Raw genomic sequence first — 23,597 nt, forward strand, 5'->3', positions numbered from 1 at the left:
GATCCAGGAAAGGCACAAAGCTACACAGAGAAACCCTGTCTCAAAAAACAAAAAACAAACAAACAAACGAACAAGCCATTCTAAGAGGGAAATTTACATTATTATCATCTCCTATTAAAGGTCAAAGGTCCCAAATCTTGTTTCTATCTTATGAAACTACATCAAGAAGAGCAAATTAAAACCAAGGAGAGGGGCTGGAGAGATGGCTCAGCAGTTAAGAGCTCTGAGTGCTCTTCTAGAGGTCCTGAGTTCAATTCCCAGGAACCACATGGTGGCTCACAACCATCCATAATGAGATCTGGCGTCCTCTTCTGGCCTGCAAGGACACATGCAGGCAGAATACTGTATAAATAAATCTTTAAAACAAAACAAAACCCAAGGAGAGGAGCTGGAAGATGGTTCAGTGGTTACGAACGTTTGCTGCTCTTCCAGAAAACTTGAGGTTGGCCATGGTGGGTGGCTCACAACTGCCTTCAATTCCAGCTCAAGGGCATCCAGCATCCCACTCTGGCCTCAGCAGAAGCCTGTACTCACAGGGCATATATACTCAGTCACACACAGACACAGAACTAAAAATAAATCTTAAATAAAACCGAGGTGAACGGCAAAAAGGAAATAAATGTAAGATCAGCAGCCAGCAGATGGGACCAGAAGGTACACAATACAAGAGCAAGAATTTGGTGAGTAGTTCCTCACAAACTTTTGAAACTCCTGATCTTCGAAAGACGTCGGTGCAGAGATGAAAAGCTAAACACAGATTAGGAACAGATTAAGACTGCAAGATAAGGAGAAGTTGTATTCAGCATATATGAAGTGATCCTACTAATTCAGTGATAATCCACACAACTGGCTAAGTGATAAGGAATTCCAGTGTATTTTACTAAAAGACATCAGACTATCAAGGAAACATAAAAAGGTGCAGTACCTCTTTAGTTCCAACACCTTCCTCTGACCTCTGGGATCGCCTCTACCTGTGGCATCCACACATGTGCATGTTTAAACAAATGGTGACTGTTAGTATATAGAAGTCATAACTGTTTCACTTGTAATTTACCATATATTTTGAATTCAAAGTATGCCTGGCTTTGATCTTTTGTTCAACATTGCTTTAAAATTAATGATAAGTATATTACACACTTAATTTCTTAGCTATTCAAGAGTTTTTGTAAACTATATGAATTTCATAAATACCATAAACAATAGGTTAGGTTGGTAGACTCCCTTTCTTTCTTAGCATGTCCTTTAGAACATCTTTGGGCACAAATCTCAGTTACAGTGATAAGTGCATTCTGGTTGTAGATGTGTTTATTGAACAGCGAAGCTTGTCTTGAGAGCTGTTCCAAGACGGGGAGATGCGGTGCACACACATCCACCTATCTGCGTTGATAGCGAACTGCTCCAACACTTTCTCCAGGGCTGTTGTTGCCAGATGTGTATAATCTTGCTGTGTTTTGTCTTTGGGCAAATCCAGGGGCATCATATAAAAGCTCAGATTCTTTCTGGCTTGGGAAGAAGTAAAGAAGTCTTAAAGGAGTTTATCTACTGCCTTGCTTTAAACCCTGAATGCAGCTCCGCAAAGAAGGAAACACAGAAGGTATGAGCTCTCGTAAAGGACTTCCTCCTTCAGGCATTGCATGTGGCTTTGGGTCAGGCCAGGAGTCTTCCTTGCCTGTCAGAGCAACACATGATCTCAAATGCCCGAGATGGTGTGAGTCACAGCACAGTAATCACGTGTACCACATTCGATAACTTCTAATTAGATATGCAGCAGAATGTCTGTCCGGGTAATGTACACACACCTCACTCGTGATGAGGCGTTGCCATGTGAGGCCAACTTGCCGCGTGAGGCTGTGGAGACAGAGTGCTGGTCCTAGGATTTGTCCTGATCCTAGAGTTTGCCTTGTGAAGCATGTGGCATGCACAGTTCAGCTCCACAGACCGACCTGGGATGAGCAGCAACGCTTCACCAGCCTGGCCCAGAAGAGCTGAGTCACGCTTAATGTAGGAGTCTACCCTAGCCAAATGCCTAGACAGTACCCACCTGGTCTTTATGTAGCATTCCCAGTGACTGGGAGTTTTGGGGTTCCTTTTGTCAGTGTTTCCTGTTTTAACACAGTTTAACAGCTACCATGTGTCTACATTAAAATCTCTGCTGATGAGCAGATTTCATTTTGTGGTGCAATAGAACACAGTCAGTCTTTCCTTCCAGTTGTGTGGAACCACTTTAGGGACTTGAGAACAGCTTCCTTTCTTTGAAATATCTTTTTCGCACAGAAAAGGGTTTCTGGAGTTCCCTTTTCTGGGTGCATTCCCATATATTTCCATTGGTAATATAGGTGGAGAGGGGTTAGAGTCTGCAGTTCTTAACACACTGTGTACAGCCTCAAAATGTTTGTATTTTAAAAGGTTGACAGTTGGAAATATGGCAGTTATTCTTTTCCATTTTTGAGGGCCTGTTTGGCTTCTGCTGACTCTGAACCTTTAAAAAAAAAGTTAGAGAAGCCTTCATACACCACTCAGAGGATTTTACAATGTATTTTCTCTTCTTGGAAAATTTATAGGTAATATGTGAGGTGTTCTTTCCAGCTTCGGAAAATGAACATCAGGATTCGACAGCTCCCACCGAAAGTGAACCAGACACCCGTTGTGATGAGGAGACGAATCCCCAGCATCCTCTGGAAGAAGGCAGTGACACTAAGGACACAGGCAGTCCTGAGGTGTGGATTGCATGTGTCTGCCATTGGGGTGCTTTACTATCCAGCAGTTCCTTGGGCATCATGGATCACACAGGCTAGATGTAAACACTAGTTAAGACTTTTAAATGAAGTTGGTGGAACTTTAACGGGACAGTGTAGATGAGAACTCTGGAGCCCCTCCAAACATCTCCACACATATTGGAACATCTCCAGGACATCAGGAGATCTCCTATTATTTTGTCTTGGAGAAAAGAGAGCAGAGATAGATCTGAGCATATGATATATAATGTATACGCTGATGTATATGCTATAGATATGAAGATTGGTCTTCTCAGAAAGAAATTACCCTGTGTTTTACCACGAAAAGTGTAAAGCACTTCTGATCACCTAACAGGAAAAGGCAATCAGGCTCAAGAGCACAGGCCCTCTTTTTCCTAGGAGACCTGATTTGTGTGTGTAGAGACCGGGGTGACCACTGGGTGTCGTCTTCTGTTGCTCCACGTACGTTTTGAGACAGGACCTCTCACTGATGCTGGAGCATGCTGTTTCCACTGGCCCGGCTGTCTCCCCTCCCACTGAAGTTCCAGACATGCTCAGCTCTGCCATACCCAGCTGTTACAGACACTGGGGATCCAAACCCAAGGCTCACACTTGCACAGCAAGTAATTTACCCACAGAGCCGTCTCCACAACCCGTTTCCAGAGATTTCTAAGAAGACTATTCATGTTGTTCTTTTTATTTTGTTTTGTTTTTCCCTTGTATCCTATGGCTCTTGAATATTCAGGATTCTTTTTTTCCTTCTTAAATAGACTCCATCTGAGAAGTCTGATATATTCAGGAATGCCAGTTCTTCAGTTCTATATTTCATTCTGGGCCTACACTGTGAAGAGGATAAAAAGGCTTTGGAAAGCGTCATCCCAGCAGCACCGAGTGGCACTTTAAAGAGACAGCTCCCAAGTGACACCGAAGATGAGTGTGACAGGAACACCCCTGAAAAAGTTCCCAAGAAAGGTCAGCAAGCTGTTTCTTGCCATGCCGTTCTGAAATCCAAGGGGGTAGAGTATTAGTTAGTACTCAAATGAATTTTTTTTTTTTTTTTTTTTTTTTTGGTTTTTCGAGACAGGGTTTCTCTGTGTAGCTTTGCGCCTTTCCTGGAGCTCACTTGGTAGCCCAGGCTGGCCTCGAACTCACAGAGATCCGCCTGGCTCTGCCTCCCGAGTGCTGGGATTAAAGGCGTGCGCCACCAATGCCCGGCTCAAATGAATTTTTAAAAGATCTTTACACAAGTGAAATCCATAAAGAAATGAGTATACCAGTTGATTTTCTAGTGTTAATTTTGCAGGGGCTTTATAGTGAAAAAGAGAACACTTGGATGCATTTTTCTCCTGAATTTGTACCAACATGATCAGTTCTTGCTTTAAACTTGCTGGACAAGAATTTCTTTTTCAGCATCGTTTGTTAACATTGATATTGAAATATTTTGCACAGAAGAAATAAATTCATTGTGTGGTGTTTCTCAGAAGTTTGGATGTTAGTTACAACATTTGAAAACTTTTTCAGATGCGGATTCCTCACCTCAGGGGAAGGTGAACTCTCTGGAAGAGCCAGAGTTCACGATTGACGTGACTGACTTTGAGTGTGCTCTGTGCATGAGGTAGGCTGGCATAGAATACATGCAACTTTTTAAAAGTAAATGTTTCTGGTTCTGTCACCACCTGCAAGGTACTGTTAGTGGACGGACACACACACACACACACACACACACACACACACACACACACACACCTCTAAGATGTGTGTGTGTTAATATGGGTTACTAGTGCTATGATAAAACATCATGACCAAAAACAATTTGGGGAGGAAAGGGTTTATTTGGCTTATACTTCTACATCCCTAGTCACTGAAGGAAGTCAGGACAGGAACTAAAACAGGGCAGGAACCTGGAGGCAGGAGCTGATGCAGAGGCCATGGAGGGTATAGCTAGAGTCTTCTGCCTGGCCCACGGTCAGGACAAATCTCTCTCACCCGCCAGTCCCACAGCTGCTCAGACCCAATCAAATAAGCATACAAAGACTTATATTACTTATAAACTGTATGGCCGTGGCAGGCTTCTAGCTAGCTGTTCTTATATCTTAAATTAACCCATTCTATTAATCTATAATTTGCCACGTGGCTCGTGGCTCACTGGTACCTTACATCTCACTTGTCATGGCGGCGGCTGGCAGCGTCTCTCTGCCTCAGCCTTCCACTTCCCAGAATTCTCTTCTCTCCTTGTCCCGCCTATACTTCCTGCCTGGCTACTGGCCAATCAGCGTTTTAATTTATTAACCAATCAGAGCAACACATTTAACATACAGAACATCCCACAGCAGAGAGGTGCTGCTTACTGGTTTGTTCCCCAGAGCTTGCTCAGCCTGATTTTTTTTTTTATAGAACCCAGGACCATCAGCCCAGAGGTGGTCCCACCCACAACGGGCTGGTCCCTCCCATACATCGATCACTAAGGAAATGCTCTACAGACTTGCTTACAGCCCAATCTTATGAAGGCATTTTCTTGATTGAGGTTCCCTCGTCTCAGATGACTCTAACCTGTGTCAAATGAACATAACATTCGCCAGCACAATACATATCAATAATAATTGATTTGTTTTCTAAAACTTTAACGAAAATGTAAAGGAGGAGTGGATATGAACAACTTCCACGGTTGTATGGACTCTGCATGGGGCATCCATTTAAACAAGCAGCTTATCTGAGAGTCTGTTCTGGATGTATCTTGGTGAAAACCATGATCTTCTTTCTAGGTTGCTCTTTGAACCTGTCACTACACCCTGCGGACATACATTCTGCCTGAAATGCCTTGAGCGCTGCCTTGACCATGCTCCACACTGTCCACTGTGCAAAGACAAGCTTTCCGAGGCAAGTGGCTTGTGAGATGAACAGGCCCCTCTTCTTGTTCTTTGGTAGACATTTCGTGCTTTTCTTCCACCATCTACTTGTTAAAATCAGATTTTTTTTTAACTCTAAGATGGATCGTTTCCCACCTCTTTCATCAACCAAAACATACAAGGGAGCATTAGATGCAGAAGTAGCCAAGTATTAAAGTCATTTTCAGATCTAAACCATTGAGTTAGATTGAAAAAAGCTAGCAGAATCTGTGTTTAGAGTGCATGTTCCCTCCTAACGGTTTGATACATTATGGTGCACTTAGTGTGTGTCCGGATTGTTCCATACTGCTGTCCAGTCCCTTTTATGCCCTTTCCAATCATCAGTTGTTGCTGTCTTTGGTCTGAAACCAAATCCAGTAAAATTTAGGTATATAGGAAACCTATTTGTTGATATTTAACCCAAATAGAAACTCTGGAGTCCATTTATATAAACAAAACAAAACAAAAATCTGACATTGCAGGAGAGGGTATTAAAATGAGATAAAATTTAAAGCAATTATCACTTTTTTATTTTTATTTTATTTTATTTATTTATTTTATTTTTTGGTTTTTAAGACAGGGTTTCTCTGTGTAGTTTTGTGCCTTTCCTTGAACTCACTCTGTAGCCCAGGCTGGCCTCGAACTCACAGAGATCTGCTTGGCTCTGCCTCCCTAGTGCTGGGATTAAAGGCGTGCGCCACCACCGCCAGGCTACAGTTTTTATTGTATTGCCAGGAAGCACTAGTCACCCAAACAGCAAATACCAGCCAACCCCTTTCTCTCGTGTACAGAACAAACCCGCAGGCCAAACTCACTGCTAAGCATTGCCCTTCAGGATCCATTATTCTCTGCTGTCACTCAACACACCTTTTTTGTTACAGTTGTTGGCAACCCGAAATTTTAATGTAACTGTTCTGGCTGAAGAGTTGATATTCCGATACTTACCAGAGGAGCTGTCTGATAGGAAGAGGATTTATGACGAAGAAATGTCGGAACTATCACAGTAAGTGATGATGCCACTTGAAGTCGGTCCTTGGTGCAGAATAATGAGGAAAATCTTCCCTGACACGAGCCTTACCTTAGATTTTGTTTTTTCGTAACAGAATTTATTGATCTTTAAATAGAAAAAAAAAAGTTGCAAAATTTTTGTGGACATATACTTGTAAGTAATTATAAGGAATATTTCAAAGTATGTTTTTTGAAAATTGTGGACTTGTTTTCTGTAACTGAGTAACTCTCTACTTGGAAAGACAAAACTCAGAACAGGAAGCAGGATTGTGTATGACTCATGGAGAGCTCCTCTCTCCAGCTGGTTACAGTGTGTGTTTCCATACAGACCTGGTCCACCCTCCACTTTTTATTTAAAACTTGATGCCTTGGTCTACTGTGTCCTTTTTTGCTTTGTGCAGTATTTTTAAGTGTAATTCAAAGCTGTAATTTTTACAAGTACCATAATATAACTCGGGATGCTCTCTCTCATCAAATTAAATGTGACAGACTCATGCCAGGATCCTTGGCTGTCCCCTCACTCTCAGCCCTGAGCCAGGCTCAGGTTTTGTTTTGTTGGCCTCTCTGGCTGTCGGAGCAACGGCTCACGTCTGTTCTGAACAGCTTCCGCGTCTCAGTTCACGTTTTCCCTTGCTCTGCAGCCTGACCAGAGACGTGCCCATCTTCGTGTGTGCCATGGCCTTCCCGACGGTTCCCTGCCCTCTCCATGTCTTCGAGCCCCGCTATCGGCTCATGATAAGAAGATGCATGGAAACCGGCACCAAGCGGTTTGGCATGTGCCTATCTGCCGAGAACGCCGGGTAAGAAACCGTGTCTCCAGGGTCCTAATGAAAATCAGGCTTCCTCTTTTTCTGGAAGAACAGCTAAGGATGATGCTTGGAAATCTTTAGTAGTGGCCATTTCTTCTCAAAAAGCATTAGCTCAAGGCTAGCCAAAATACCACCCCATCCCTCCTCGTCTTTGCTCCTTCTGTTCAGCTGTTGCATTGGCTAGCCCACCTCCATGTTGCTGTCCAAATTCTTGGAAGCGCATGCTTCCATCCTCAATGCCACCCTCTGCTTGCAATTCTCTTCTTGCCCATCTGCACACAGACGGCGCTGGCTCGGCCTTTCTGGTTTAGGAAAATGGTTCCGTTACCAGTGAAGCTTTTCTCCCTCTCCACAACTCTAAAATGTTCAGTTTTCTGCAAACTGTACCACGTGACTTCCTTCTCTTCTTGTTCCTTCACCTCAGTGTTCTGGAGAGGATGCTGCAAGGCAGCAGGCTGCTGGGGCTTCTTTGGAGAGTCCCTTCCTGTCCTAAGAGAGACTTTACCGCTGCTGCGTAGTCACAGAGATGACGACGTTATACCCAAATACCAATGGGTGGTACATGTACTCCTAGAGGACTCTGGAGGGGAAAAGGCCACCTCCCGTATGCTGACACCTGCTGTGAAGAAGGGTGGGATGTGTAGTCTGTCCATGTGCCCAGGAAGAAGAGGAGAATGTATTTTAGGGGCCACTCAACATATTCTACCATGAATACCCGGGGATAAATCATTTTTTAAGAGAATACACATGTATGAGAAAACCCTAAAACTTTGTTGATTCACATCCATGAAGCTATAACTGAAAGGCCTCTGTTAATGGATGATAAGACTCCAAGACATTTCTATCCAACTAATTCATTCCATTCATATCCCAAAAGGATTTTGTTTGCCCATTTTAGAATCAGTGTGACAGGGAAAGAGACCAAGACCAGGTAGTTTTGAATAAATCAAATGATCAGAAGGAAGGACAATCCCCTAATAGCAGAGTCATAAGCCATAGTCAGCAGAGAAACAGAACATGGAGATCAGTACAGATCCCCTCAAATATGAACTCCAAATTCACATGGGCAGTCTAAATAGGACAGCAAGAATCCCTTCCACTCTTTATATTATTACGTATATGTTTTTAACAAATTCCTGTTGTGAAAACTGTAAATCAGAAAAATGTAAAAATAATTAATAGAAAATATTAGAGAGTATTTTCACAGTTAGGAGCAGGCAATGATTTGTTAATGCAAGATGCTGAGTAGCACGTGAGGGCTTAGGAAATTAGTGTGTGCTCCATTTGGGCTCATCAGAAGTCAATGGAAGCAGGATAACGAAAGCTGCTGCAGTTATACCAAGAGAGCAAGAAGAAGAATGAACCAGATGAATGATCAACCGTGCTTCTCAGACACGTCAGAGAGCAGAGGGCACACAAGTCCTCCTAGCAAAGGGCATGAAGGGAAGCCAGAGAAACAGTAGTGTGTTGGAATCTGGCTAGTTTTTAAAAGCACATTGATGGCCCTTCGTGGAACAGAACGAGACTGCATCTTCTGGGAGCTGCAGGGAGGAGAAGTTGGCCACACTCAACAGGTTCTTGTCCACAGAGGAGATAAGATGCTCCTGGATGGGATGGGCTCTACAGTTGAGGCAGACATGGGAGAGCTGGCATTCGGAGGTTGTTTACCAGTTAGGAAAACACAGTACATCTTCAAGGTGCTTCCGTGTGCACGCCACAGGCGGGAGTGAGATGATTCTGTTGGATAACCAGGAAGGGAACGATTGTATTAGACGTGGAAGTGGTTTGTGACTTTAGAATCCATATTCGTCTTTAGTTTGGGAGGTACATAGTGCAGTTGTTCACTGTGAGAACTTAGGAAACAGGCATCTTAGGATTCAAATCTTGACTTTAAATCTTACTGGAGTCTTAAATAAGCCTCCATGTTCTGTGAGGCTTGAGCAGGTCCATATTATGTACCGCTGTGTGGACCATCATGAGTATCACCGGAACGCTGATGAGAGTTTTAGTATCGAACACGGGAAGAGCTCTAGGGAAAGTGTTGAAGTGAGAATAGATGCAGCCAAGGATGCCATCCATCCTAGGTGTCCCAGCATGTAAGAAGGAGGCAGGGAGAAAGCAGTGTGGTGGACCAGAGAGGTCACACAGGGTAGGAGGTGTTAGTTCAGTGGCAGGATGTGCCCACTGATTGTGGCCACCTGGAGGGTATCTGTGGCTCCTCTTGGGATCATGCGTAGAATGGCGGAGTGTAAAGGGGAGGCAGAGAAACATAGGCAGTGGCCTGCCTCAGGATTTTGATCGGGACAAAGCAATGAAAGTGGGGGGATGCTCTGTGGGCCGGGAGTGGAGTATCTGAGCAACACCAAGTCTTGTGCTTACTGGACCCCCAACATGGCTGGGCCAAAGGACTACAGCACCACATTTAAGATTTGGTCTCTTCCCATGCCTCGGGTCCCCCTAGAGCTCTACCTCATTTGATGCTGAGGCCTGAGGCCTCTGCCCACCCAGCCACCATCTCCAGTATGTGTAGGTGGTACTCAACAGAAGGACGCATTATCCACGGGATGATAATCTTGCTGGCCTGATGGAGAGACACCCTTTGTTCGGTCTGGCTTTGCATCCCTTTTAGAAGGCAGACTTCAGGGGAAGCGAAGGCATCTGAATGTTAGACACAATTGTCTCTTTCCCCACCCGTCCGTCCTTTCAGGATTTCAGAATACGGCTGCATGCTGGAGATAAAGGATGTCAGAACCTTTCCCGATGGAAGCTCCGTTGTGGATGCAGTTGGCATTAGCCGCTTCAAAGTCCTGAACCACCGCCACAGAGACGGCTATAACACGGCAGACATCGAGTACCTGGAAGATGAGAAGGTGCGGATCGTTTTACTGGGGTCTCGTCAGCATCACTCATCTTGTTTTCTTCTCCATTGTGCTCACAGTGTTATTTACTTTCTTAATCCAGCGCTCTACATACGTGTTGTTTACCCTACATGCATTTTTACTTGAGTTAGAGCTGGTAGAGAAATCTCCTAAAATAAAATGCCCTTACTGCCCTTAGGGAACATGGGCTTCTGCTCCCATGGTTGATATTCTAGCCTGGGGACTGGCACACTTTTCCTATAAAGGCCAGATCAATATCAGTTGACATTCTGTCTCTGGTTTCTTCACAGAGTCAGTTGATGGTGCATTGAAAGAATTACAAAAAATAAATTATGCCTCTAAAGAAAATGTATAGGCATGTTTGCCTTGTCATTATTCTCTAAACAACAGGGTATAGCTGCATGTAGCATTCATCTATAGTCCTAAATTCCCTAGGCTGAGGAAGAAAGAGTGATTGAGCCCACGTGTGAGGCCAGCCTGGGCAACATAGCTTGACACCCTCTCAAAAACAAAACAATAGAATGTAACAACTGTTTCTATTAGGTCAAGTGATCTATAGATGACTCAAAATATGAGGGGGATGAATGTGGGGGGGCTTTATGCAAATGATATATTATTTTATATGGACTTGGGTATCTGTGGAAGATATCCTGGCTCAGTTCCCCATAGACACAAATTGAAGGTTGTTCTTTAGACCCTGCAAGCCATGTGGTCTCTGTTGCAAACTACTAGTTTCTATTCTTAGGGTTAAAAGCAGCAGTAGACCATATGTAAATGACTGTGCTAGCCTGGCTTTCAATAGTGTTAGTTATTAAGACGCGGTGGGAGTTGCTGGAGAGATAGCTCAGTGGTTAAGAGTGCTGGCTTCTCTTCCAGAGGACCCAAGTTCGATTTCCAGCACAAACGTGGTGGCTCATAACCTCCTGTATCTCAGGTTGACCTCTTCTAGCCTCCCTGGAAATGCACAGACATGCATGTAGGCAAAACACCCATATGTATAAAATACAGAATTTGGGAAAAAATACTAAAAATATGGAGATGGCCAGCACTTGAGTCACAAACAGTGATTCCTGGTATGGTTCAGAATGAGGTATAAAATAAAACAGTAGTGCTTAAAAGTGCCTTCCAAAGCCAGCATAAAAATCTCTCAGCCTTTAAGAATCATTTTTTATCTCATAAAAATATCAGTACGCATATTTTGACAAATAAGCAAAGAATTTTGAATAGGTATTCATAAAGATATGTAGAGATCTCCACACTGTCTCATCAGTAGCTAAAAGTGGGGTTCTGATGGTTCTTTCTGTTGGTTACAATTTCTATGGGCTTCATAGCTGCTGGAGTTTTCTATCCAGAAAAGACATGGGGTGGTTTATCCCGCTTTCCAAGGCTGTGATCCTGGCTGCCATGCACACATGAGAGCCAGCGAGGAAGCTAAGATATGTCGAAGTGCTAGTCCTGCTCTGCCAGGCCATCCTAGGCAGGGCAGAGGGGCCACTCAATGATTGGCTGGACAGTACAGAGTCCCAGAAGCCAGGCGTGGCACATGGCTGAGCGGTCGCTGATGTGGTGGTCCCAGCACAGTGCCTGGAGTGTGATTTGGTATCAGGAAAACCATTTGTAAGATACCAGACTCTGGCTCCTTGTTCCACTTCTGGGAAACTATCCAGAGACAACAATACCTAACACAAAAGTCTCTTGTTTACATGTATTTATTTGTGATTTTGTGTGTGTGCAGGCACACACACACACACCACACAGCACAGTGTGCATGTGGAGGTCAGAGGACAACTCGCAGGGGTCTGCCCTTTCCTTCTACCATGAGGGTTCTGAGGAGCGAACTGAGGTGGCCCGGCTTGGTGTTGCACATTCTTCCTCCCTGAGCCATCTTGCCGGTTCTTCTGCATACATATTTATATCACTGGCACTTTAAAAATAAAATGTCAGGATGTCCAAATGTCAGGATATACACATGCATCTTATGTATGTGGCTAAATAACTTAATTATTTATAATGTTGAATATTTGCTCCCATTAGAGTCTTCAGAGAAAAATCACGGTCCAATTGGTGGGTCTCAGAGATATTAACAAGCACAACATTTCTATAGTAAACATGTCCTTTTGCGGAGGTAGCGAAGGAGTAAATGTCACAAACCCACTCAGCTGTCAGAGGTCACCGACGTGCGGAGACCTGGTGTCTGTGTGGATGACTGAAACGTTCCCCCCTCTCCTCTGGCCAGGTGGAAGGCCCGGAGTATGAAGAGCTCGCCGCCCTCCACGAGTCGGTGTACCAGCAGTCCGTTTCCTGGTTCGCCTCTCTCCAGGATCACATGAAAAAACAAATCCTCAGCCATTTTGGGTCGATGCCGGACAGGGAGCCTGAGCCGCAGGTAGGCGTTTCCTCCTTCCTCTTGCAATGCTGCTGTGTCCAGCAGCAGCACTCTGACGAGGCTCATCGTTCTGACGGGAAATTCAGCAGCGCGGCACCGGACTCCACCGTGATGACGAGCCAGCTCGTGCACCAGCTGCTCAAAGGAAACTTAATACGGCAGCCCGTGCCTCGTGTAGCAGAGTGGATGCATTAATGTTTTCTAGCTGTGCATGAAGATCACCTCGAACTCACTCTGTAGCCCAGGCTGGCCTTGAACTCCCAGAGGTCCGCCTGGCTCTGCCTCCTGAGTGCTGGGATTAAAGGCGTGGGCCACCACCACCTTGCTTCAAACACACCATGTTTTGCATCTCTGCCTTGCACATACCAAGCAAGATGTTGACTGCCTTAAGAGAAAGCCCCCACGGTCACCATGACCTTGGAAGCCCTAGTTCTTTGTTAGCTGTCCGGTAGTTTCTGTTGCTGCTGGCCCTTCAGGAAACAAATGGGACGGTTCAGGGAGTATATACACCTAAGCACCGATGCCTCACCATTTAATGGCAGAGCTGCTCAGGTTTGGAATTGTTACGAAGTATGTAGTTCCTGCCAGCTGCACATAGGTGCATATCTGGATGACAGACATCGTGCATGTAGGGGGAGGACCGGCTGTCAACATGTTTAGTATAAAGTGAAAGGCGTTTTGTCTCCCCCCATCCATTTCTGTCTCCTGGCTCTTGTGTGTGCGTGTGCATGTGCGTGTGCCTGTGCGTGTGCGTGTGCGTGTGCGTGTGCGTGTGTGTGTGTTTGTCTTACCCTGTACCTCAGTGCTGTTCCTCAGACTCAGAAGAGTGCTTTCAATACAAGTTTCCTAAACAGTGGATTGCAGCCCCTTCTGGGGCTCACCTAACTAAATGTGAGGGTTAAGAAAAATTTGCCAACGGTAAAGGTTTCTGAGTGCACCATGATCAAACATGAATTCAAAGTCGAGTGCATGGTGAATTTGGGGTGTTTGGGGCAGCATTCGCTTGGCTTGTGCTGGGCCAGGGTCTTCGCTGAGCCTTGGTTCTGAGCACACAGTGTATTACTCTGCACTGCCTGTCCACGCTGCCACGCTGCACAGTGCCAGTGGATGCTGCCTGAATCTTGTTGACCCAAGAGTCGAGGTGTGTGCACGTTGTATATTGCAGTGTTTTGTCCCCCATTCGTATGATTTTCTGCTTTTACAGCAACATCATGGTTTAATTTGCAGAAAACAAAGACTCGGTGCTCCTCCTACCATCGTTCTTGGTCTCTGTCACATCCGTGTGTCTTTGGAGCAGAATGCTTGATTTGGAAAGTTGTCTGGGTCGCCCTTCCAGTTTCTTTTCGGTTGCTGTAGGAGGTGCTCTGACCGAAAGAAACTTTGGAGGAAAGGGTTTGTTTGGCTTACACTTCCAGGTGACAGACAGTCCGTCACTGAGGGAAGCCAAGGCAAAAGTCAAGCAGGGATTGAAGGAGAACCATGGAGGCACACTGCTCACTGGCTTGCTCACCGGCTTGCTCACCGGCTTGCTCGCCTGCTCATGAGCAGCTGATTTCTTACAGAATCCAGGCCACCTGCTTAGGGACAGTGCCGCCCACAGTGGTCTGGGCCCAACTACATCAATTAACAATCAAAGACAGTGCTTCATAGACTGTCTTAGGTAATCCCTCAATTGAGATTCCCTGAGATAACACCAGGCTGGGTCAGTGCAATAGGTGAAGCTAACTAGCACAGTTGCTAGCTTGATTTTCATTGAAAAACAACAACAACAACAACAACAATAACAAAATGTTGGCTTGGGATTAGAACAGTATTCCAGCATTTGCTGAAATGATCCTAAGCACACTGTATTTATATGAAGTTGGCATTCTCGACATTGATAGTTATTTTAAATTCAGAGTATCATTTGGTTCTGAAAAAACATCGATGATGCTCTGTGTCTTACAGTATTTCATTCTCAGCTGATATTTATATTTTATGTGAAAAAATAAGCAGTCACATATATCTAATTAGTGTGGAATGTACTTTACCCTTTAATAAATGGTACAATTATGTGTATATAAAAGAACTGTTTAAGAATAAATGTATTTATTAGTAGTAAATGCTCAATCTGTATTAGTAGATGCAGGGTAACTCTGTGCCTAGAGTTGTAAAAAATTCTTAGTTTAAAAATGTCATGAGTGGGTAAAGCTTAGGAGGCACTGCTTTAGAGTCCAAAATCATCTCCAAGTCCTTCCTGGCCACCTACCCCTTCTTACCACTCCCAGGAAAGCAGTTAGACTGATCAGTTCAGATCAATCTCTGACGGGTGGACATGCCCCCACCACTGCTGTGACACGTTGTCACTACCGTGGTGGCTGCAGCAACACCCGTGTGTTATCTTACAGTTGTGTGGGTCAGAAGCCCTGCAGGTGTGGACCAGGCTTGACATAGCCTTGACGGTGCACATCGCCCTCTGGTGGTTGTAAGAGAGACTGCTTCCGGCATTGTTGGTCTCTGAAGCTGCCGGCCTTCCTCGGCATTGCAAAGCCAGCCGCGCTCCAGTTCTAGCCCCTTCTTTCTCCTATGTCCCATCTCCCCCCAGATCACAGCCCCGGAAGGATCCCTGTGGCTACGTCAGTGCCCCAGGATAATCTTCCCATTGTAATGACTTCATCCCATCTCCCAAGGCCCCCATTTCCACTCACAGTGGCAATAGTCACAGGCTTGAGGCGTTAGGCCGCGAGATCTTTGAAGACCGTTGTCCTGCCAGTGACGAGGGTTTTAGTTAAGGGAGGATTCTTTATGTGAGGAGCTTCTCACTGAGCATGTCCTCGACTTTTCCCCATCTCGTGGGATATGGGAAGGGGAAGAGTTTGAGTCCCGTGGTGTTTCCCCAGCATTTGGGTTAGAGGTTACCTCTGAAGGGCAGGCCAGGATCTTCTTGGCAGTGGCTTGAGATGCCCCTTTGAGCTTTGGTTAATGGGTTATTCCTAATCCTCCGGTGAAATTACTCAACTCGAAAGCTAAAGCCACTGGGGTTCCTTGTCCCTAGCTCCGGGGTGGTACCTCTTTAAAGGAAATAGAGGAGAATCCAAACCTTGTCAGCTCAAATGTCTTCATTCCAGTACCAGGAAGACCAGAAACCGATTGAGCATCTGTGTTTGCTTAGAGTTCAGGCCGGAATGCTCATTTGATTACGTGCAATAAAGACTAACGTCATATACACATGTACCTAAACAAAACTTAAATATATTATCCATATGTATAAATTCACAAGAGTTACCACATGTAGTGATGTGTGTACACATGCTTTACCACATTGGCTTTAAGGCCAGCTTTCCCATGGCATTCAAACTTATCCAAGCACCTTTGACCTTCATAACATTAAGCAATAGCTAGCCCACTTACAGCTTAAAAAGCAATCCCATACAGCGTTGGTACCTAGAGGTGACATTTGTGATCTTTCTTTCTGATGGGTGTACGTTGTTATCTGGACACTTAGGAGAACACAGACAGATCGTTCATGGAGTTTCTCTGAGGAACACGTTTCTCTCAGCAAGTCCTTTCCTTTTACCTTTGGAACTCTGCATTTTAATGACCTGATAAGTCGTGACCTACCCCTACAACAGAATATATGGGCCGTTCATGCCCGTATTTTCTGGTTAAACAAAAAAACTGAATTAGGGAACGCCTGTGTGATAGGCATTCATTTTGTTTATCCCCTCGTGTCTTTCACAGAGCAATTCCAGTGGCCCTGCCTGGTCCTGGTGGATTCTGGCTGTGTTGCCTTTGGAGCGCAAGGCCCAGCTGGCCATTCTCGGCATGGCCTCCTTGAAAGAGCGTCTGCTTGCCATCCGACGGATACTAGTCATCATCACACGTAAGATGAATAGTCGCCAGGAGCTGGCTAACAACACAGAGAGAGATAATTGATTCTCCTCTACCGTAAGGTTGCTGGAAACCCCTGTGTTTTTATGAGTTCCAGGCAGGGATAAGTTCCCATCGTCTTCACTGCTCTTTGTAAAAATGCTTGTTGTCCGTAAGGTGATAAATGGGACATTTGTCAAATACCGATTTTCTCACACGTTAGAAGTATGGCTGTCGGACTCTGACACTGTTCAAGGTTAGCCCGAAGTTCCAGGGGAAGGGGCAGTTGGGAACCCCATGAGAAAAATCTCTTCGAACCAGATGTTTCGAGAGTCCAGATCACTACCAGCCTGGGACGCACACGTGGCTGACATGTGACTTGCGTGTCGAACGTGATTACATTCCTAGTCAGCATCTTGACATGATAGATGGAAAACGTGTGTGCCAGTGGCCAGGCAGCAAGTGAGAACCACATTCTCAAGTGGAAACAGATCTATTCGAATACAAGCAAGCCCCCCCCCCCAAAAAAAGGACTTGGGCTCTGTGTGTCGCTGTGAACCTGTTGGCAAAACTTAAGGAATGGAATCATTGTCCAGCCCTTACCCAAGAAGTCGTAATTACTGGACGGAGCTGTGTTTGTGTTTCATGTCCTGCTATCATTCCAGGTGTTGTAAATTGCATGTTGTAATTAAATGAACGTGGAAATACAATATGTATCTTGCGCATAGAAAAGATTGAAAATAGCAGTTATTTTGAGACTATATATTTATAAACACTCCAAAAGAGTAATCAAAAATGAGTTAAAACTGTCTGTGCATTGGGGTGTCAAACACACAGCCAAACTTGTTCTTTTAAGCAAAGTTTTATGTGTATTCAACTGGGAATTTTCCATCAGGTAATGTAGGTGTAATTCCCGACCTCCAGTGCATGTTGGGAATACGGATGGGAATACCCAGACATTGCTGCTGTCCAGAACAGCTTGTCCAGACATCAGCTGCTCAGTCTGTAAGGTGAGAATCCTGACAGACAAGACCCTGCTGAACAAACCCCAGTGACGAGTTCTGCTTTATTCCTTCAAGGTGTGGGGTTTTAGTTTAGAAGTACACTTGATTATACAAAATGTTGACAGTTTATCAATCCATCAAGCATTTTATTAGGAAGGTCTTATGAACACAGTGATAATGTATTTTATTGTTCTTTCCAGTCACTGAAACTCAGCTTCACCATAGTGGGTCTTAGAATACAACACCCATCTCATTTACTGTGAATCTTCAATGTCATCTCGAAAGAGGCTTTTTAAAAGCCCTTTGGGCAAGCAATTCCGTGCATTAGCCATTCAACTCTCTTTGGCATTTATGACATCAGCTCAGCTACATAAAACAAAACTGCAACCCCTGTGGCTGAAATCCTTTACTAGAATTTACTCGTGAAAATAGTTTGACGTATTCTCTTGCTTTATTTGGAAAAAAACAAATAGGAAGTTGTATTGTTACTGTCTCCCTCCGGAAGTGTCCAGCCAGTGTGATGGTGGCGTCTCCAGTGTCTGTGCTGAGTGAGTGTTGGGAAGGCTCTGCTCTCGCCCCTGACTTGTCACGTGTTATAACTGCTTGAGTTCTTGGCCTCAGAGCTGTTATGTTGTTCGTCCTGAGTCTGTCTGCCTCTCTAGAGTCTTCTCACCACCCAGGGTTCTTGTGGAAAAGCCCACACCACAGTGATGCGAAGAGGAAAGACCCAAGTGTTCGGGTTTCAATACCAAAGGGAATGTGGTCTGATTGCCCCGCCCACGCTGGGCTCCACATCACACCTCCACCCCCTGCGCAGTAGCAGACCAGGACTCCCTGAAGGCTTTGCGGGGAAACTGCTTGTTACAATAGTTCTGTGGCACAAAATAATGAAGTTAGAATGCCACTGTGGTGCTCAACCGAGCTGGAGACGTTCTCTCTGAATTGTACTTAATTTATAAATGAGTGAATGAAGGATGCCATTGAGAGAAAAGTGGATTGTCCCAGGTTCTCTACAAATCAGAGGCCCATTGCCTAGGGTCGTGTGGGGAAGCGCTCAAGCCAGGCTGGGAGTGGAGGTGGTCCTCGGGTTCTGTTGCGTGGGCTTCAGTTTTAACAGTGATGATGTGGAACAGCATCAGGCAACAGAAGAGCCCTCCACTAGACGTGCAAAGCCCTGTTTCCAGAGTTACAGCCAGAACTGCAGACAACGCTAAAGCTCGTGAGTTAGCTGTGTAGCTCTCTAAAAAGTCTCCTGATTTGTTCTTGTCCCTGTGACAAACTTGAGCAAGCTCTGTGGCCTGAGCCAACTCGGAATTTAGAGTTCTGTTCTCTGTTGTTCACACTGGGTTGCAGCAGCATACACTTTGCCTGATGGTTTCTCTCTGAGTTGCTGACATAGTATTTGTGGACAGAAAGGCCAAGTGCACAGCACACAGTGGTCCTCAGCTTTTCCCATTCACTCCTTGCCTAAAACCCCCTGATTCCTGATGGTCCTGCTCACAAACAAATGACAGGAAAGGCCTAGTGTAATTTGGAAGTCGGACAGTGGGGGTTGATTACGAGGCCAGCTTCATCTGGCCAGAAGCTGCTCATCCTGATTTCAAGGCCAGGGCTCATGCTGAGTCCCTACGGAAGTGAGGGAAAGTTGAAGGACTTGGAACCTGTCGTGTCCCACAAAATCCAGAAGGACTTTGTGCTTCTCTCTGCTGTAGGCCAGAGCAAACTGCAATAGTTTTTAATTCTCCCTGGTGAGGAAGGAAGTCCTTCAGCTGTCAGATTGCTCCCTCCCTAGTGGATAGTCCTGCCTTCCCCCCGGATGCTTTTCCATCAGCTCCCGTTGGCATTCTGTGAATCGCTCTAAGTGGTAGCCAGAGTCATTTTCAGAACCCTCTTTAGTGGGAGAGCGTATGGACAGACCAGCTGCACACTGTGCTCACAGGGCAGCCAGGCCCCATTGCAGTACCTGGAAAAGAAGGCGCGGTTTTAGTAGACCGTGTGCTGCATTCCAGGTGTGCTGGTGGCTTTCCAGAGAAAAGACAAACAGTAATGACTTTCTCTGTGTGCTTGTTTGAATGAGAAATCCACCCCACCCCCCACCCCCATAGACACTAGCATTTGAACACGTGATCTCCACTTGGAGCCGCTGTCTGGCCAGTGTTACGGAGCCTTGCTGGAGGGTGCATGTCACTGGGGGTGGACTTGGAGACTGTATAGCTTCGCCCCACTTCTGGTGTGCTCCCCCTGCTTCACATTTGTAACTGAAGATGTGAGCTCTCCGCTTCCTGCTCTGGCCAACCTGTTGCCATGACTCCCTGGCCATATGGACTCGCCCCCTGGAACCCATAAGCCCAAAGGAAACCTTTCTTCTGTCAGTTGCCTTGGTCATAGTGTTTATCGGAGCAGCGGGAAAGGAAATAACGCACCCTCACAACTGGAAATATGAACTAAAGCTGGACGGAGATTGAGGACTGTGGACTGTTTTGAAAGCCTCGGGACTTTAGACAATGGGGTCTTAGGGTTTGAAGCCCCAGGAAAGCTAGCTATCACAGTGTTTTCCTGACTATTCCCAGATCTCCATCCTCACCCGTTTAGTTCTCTCCTGGTTGGACGTGAGTGTTATGGGGACTGTTATACACAATTGGAGGTTGCTGCTTTGTCTCCTATAATGGGGGGGGGCTTACTTCCCTTGGGTGGGGTTCAGTCTGTTTGGACTTCTGCAGATTCCTTGCTTTTACTCTTCCTGTGGCAAAAGAAAGCACTCCTAAACACTGAGAAAAAAAAAAAAATCAGATGTTGGTGCATACCAACTTCTGCCTATAGAGACCCACGGTTCTTTCAGGGAAGTCAGGAAACGCTGATTGTTTTACCTTCTGGATAAAAACACATGTGTCTCGAAGAGTAAGTCTTGCCCTCACAAGTTCACTGGCACAGCCTTACCGAAACAGGGCATCTTCTTCCAAACTTGGCCCCACGGTCAACCAGACAGAGTCAGACATGGAACCTGTGACTTGGATCCTCCACCTTAAACATGACCTTTTTGCTCCAGGGACCTACTGACTCACTGACTTAGAGCTTTGTGGTATTAAATGGCTCTAGTATCCACCAAGCATGGTACAGGATGCTCTGCTGGATAATCTTATGTCAACTGGACACGAGCTAGAGTTATATGAAAGGAGGGAAGCCCCATTGAGAAAATGCTCCCGTAAGATCCAGCTGTAGAGTATCTTCTTAATTAGTGATCAATGGGGGAGGGCCCCGCCCATTGTGGGTGGTGCCATCCCTGGGCTGTGGTCCTGGGTGATATAAGAAAGCAGGCTGAGCCACTGCCCTGACTTCCTTGGTTGATGAACCGTGCTGTGGAAGTGTAAACCAAATACACCCTTTCCTCCCCAGCTTGCTTCTGGTCATGCTGTTTCATCACAGCAATAGAAACCCAAACTAAGATGCCTTGTTTCTTTTCCCTCCTGTTTACTCGAGGGTATTCGTAGGGACTATTGTGTTGGAAAATCTCATAGAGCCCCATTAATGTTGATTATTCTTTCCTGTGGACTGCCTGTAGGGAGAAAACCGTCTGGTGCAAAGGAGAAAGGATGATGGGCAGGTTGATATAAAAGGGGAAGGGTGTCCGTGTCTGCCTGCAGCAGAGGCAGACACCTACCCAGAAGTAGAGAATTCCTCCTTCTGTGAGCTTTCATCTTTGGTTTAAATAAGAACAGGAAAGTCACTCTGACTTGGGACTGACCCTGTAATTCTAGCTGAGAAGACGTGGGCTTGAGTCCACTGAAAGATCTACCGCTATGCCCAGACGTCTGTCTCTTCACTGCTAGTTCGGGACCAGAGTGATTTACAGGTAAAGCTGTTAATGCCCTTTCATTCCCCACAAGAGACATCCTGGATTCATTTCTAGCTCAGAATGCTCTATGGTGTTTGAGGGAATCTGTAGTCTGAAACTGACTCGTTCCTGTCTGTGCCTGCAAGCTAGTTTTCGGTGGGAAAACTCCAGGGGAGAAGTTTCAAAGGCTTCCAGTCCCCATGGCCCTCCTCTTGGAGAGGTTTTGATGAAATGGTTTTTTAATATTCTTCGATTCTATTTCGTTCAGTGTTTGTCAGGTCCCAGAGTCAGGAGAATATGGCATTTGCAGCTAGGTATCTTGAATCTTGGCTCTTGTCAAGTTGAGTTGGGGTCTCCGTTGTTTACAGCATTGTTTTGACTTTAGTAGTGTTTTACTGTGTACAGGCTGCCCCTGGACCACCTTACCTCCCATACAGCTCGGACCCCGACACACTGTTTCCCACTGAGCTTTGGAGAAAGTGGTTAATAGGTAGGTTGGAAAGCTGCATATTCACAACTCATCCATTTCTACTACGAGATGTTAGCAACTGATTTTGTACTTGTGAAATGATCGTTACCAATTAAGAATTGTGTGTAATCTTTTTTTTTTTTTTATTTAGAGCAGGTTTGAACAAGTTTAGCCCATATCAATGAATGTCAAGATTTTTGCCGCTTTAGAGATCAGTAGTGATACATTCATATACTGTGGCGTATTCACCAGATTCGCTTTGTTTCTTGTTTGAGATGGGGAGGGGGGGAAGACATTAGCACCAACATTTGCCCATTTGTTGTTTCTTCCACAAGGCCAATTTAAATGTTGCGATGTTTACCTCATTGTATTCTTTGCCTGTTCATTTTAATTAACTGAAATTGTGTATCTAATATGTGATTGTTGGGGTAGACGAAACGTACAGTGTTGTAAATGTTCATTAATAAATAATCCCTCCAAGATAACAAGGTCAATGGCTAGATGTGTGCAGGCTATTAAATTAGCTTTCTGGTGTGGTCCTAACAAAACTGCCACAGACTTCTGGCTGAAAACACTAGAACTGCATCATTCCAGAATCCTAAAAGTTAGAAGATGAAGATCAGGGTGGTGGCAGAGCCATGCATCCTGTGAATTTCAGGGAGAATTCCCTTGCATCTTCTAGCAGTCCTTCTTGTTCCTCGGCTCTTCCATGAAGGTTTCGGACCTCCTGTTCATGAGCGTGTGGCCTTCTGCTCCCGACATGCGCGTATGGCCTTCTCCTTCTAGAACATGCCCTTCAACTTTGATTACACCCACAAAAGCAGTGTTTTCAGATAAGCCCACTGTGATGGTTGTGTGTGTGTGTGTGTGTGTGTGTGTGTGTATGTGCGTGTGTGTGTGTGTGTGTGTGTGTGTGTGTGTGTGTGTGTGTTGTAAACATGACACAAGCTATAGTCATCTGAGAAGAGGGAAACTCAGTTAAGAAAATGCCCACATCAGAATGCCCTGTGGGTAAGCAAACTGATGATTGATATGGGAAAACCTATCCTGATGTTAGGCTGGTGGTCCCACTCCTGGGCTGGTGGTCTTGGGGTATATAGAAGAAATCTAGATGAGCAGGTCATGGGGAGCAAGCCAGTAAGCAGCACTCCTGAATGGTCTCTGCTTCAGCTCCTGCCCCCAGGTTCCTGCTCTAGCTTCCCTCAGTGATGGGCTGTAACCTGTAAGCCAAATAAACCCTCTCCTTTCTAAGTGGCTTTTGGTCATGGTGTTTTATCACAGCCGTGGAAAAGCTAACTAAGACAGCCACATTCGCAGACTCTGTTCTGACATGAATTTTGGAGGAACGCTATTCAACACAGTAGAGATGTGGAATCAGTCCACTACTTAACGACTACTCCATCTACTACTTAACTCAGTAGTAGGAAAACAAGGGAATAGACTGTCAGTGGCTTTTCATTACAAACAAAAAACTCTATTGGGCTGAGAATGTAGCTCAGTGGATGTTTACCAAGTATACACAAGGCCCTGAGTTGAGCCCCAGCACCACATCAACGGTATGGTGCATGCCTGTGGGTAATCCCAGCACCTGGGACACGGGGCAGGAAGGTCAGATGGTCAAGATCACACTTAGTGAATTCAAAGCCAAATTGGGCTGTGCGAGACCCTGACTAAAAACAAAAAGAAATCAACAATAATAATAACAAAACATTACTTTTCAAGATCATTTCTCTGATGCAGA

The 23,597-nt window shown here is 45.3% G+C and overlaps 1 protein-coding gene across 1 annotated transcript in view; it reads left to right on the plus strand.

Moving 5' to 3' along the window:
• Positions 1–22,344, plus strand: part of Lonrf2 (LON peptidase N-terminal domain and ring finger 2) — a 35,743-nt gene extending 13,399 nt beyond the window's left edge. The window contains exons 3-12 of the mRNA XM_006980425.4: positions 1,472–1,594; positions 2,562–2,717; positions 3,506–3,707; positions 4,257–4,350; positions 5,498–5,612; positions 6,502–6,623; positions 7,270–7,428; positions 10,145–10,307; positions 12,553–12,702; positions 16,423–22,344. Of these exons, the coding sequence (XP_006980487.3) occupies positions 1,472–1,594; positions 2,562–2,717; positions 3,506–3,707; positions 4,257–4,350; positions 5,498–5,612; positions 6,502–6,623; positions 7,270–7,428; positions 10,145–10,307; positions 12,553–12,702; positions 16,423–16,617 (1,479 nt within the window). The 3' untranslated portion in view covers positions 16,618–22,344. The remainder of the gene's footprint in view (positions 1–1,471; positions 1,595–2,561; positions 2,718–3,505; positions 3,708–4,256; positions 4,351–5,497; positions 5,613–6,501; positions 6,624–7,269; positions 7,429–10,144; positions 10,308–12,552; positions 12,703–16,422) is intronic.
• The last annotated feature ends 1,253 nt before the right edge of the window (positions 22,345–23,597 follow it).

Source organism: Peromyscus maniculatus, chromosome 21 (genome assembly GCF_049852395.1).
Source record: "Peromyscus maniculatus bairdii isolate BWxNUB_F1_BW_parent chromosome 21, HU_Pman_BW_mat_3.1, whole genome shotgun sequence".
NCBI lineage: Eukaryota > Metazoa > Chordata > Mammalia > Rodentia > Cricetidae > Peromyscus > Peromyscus maniculatus.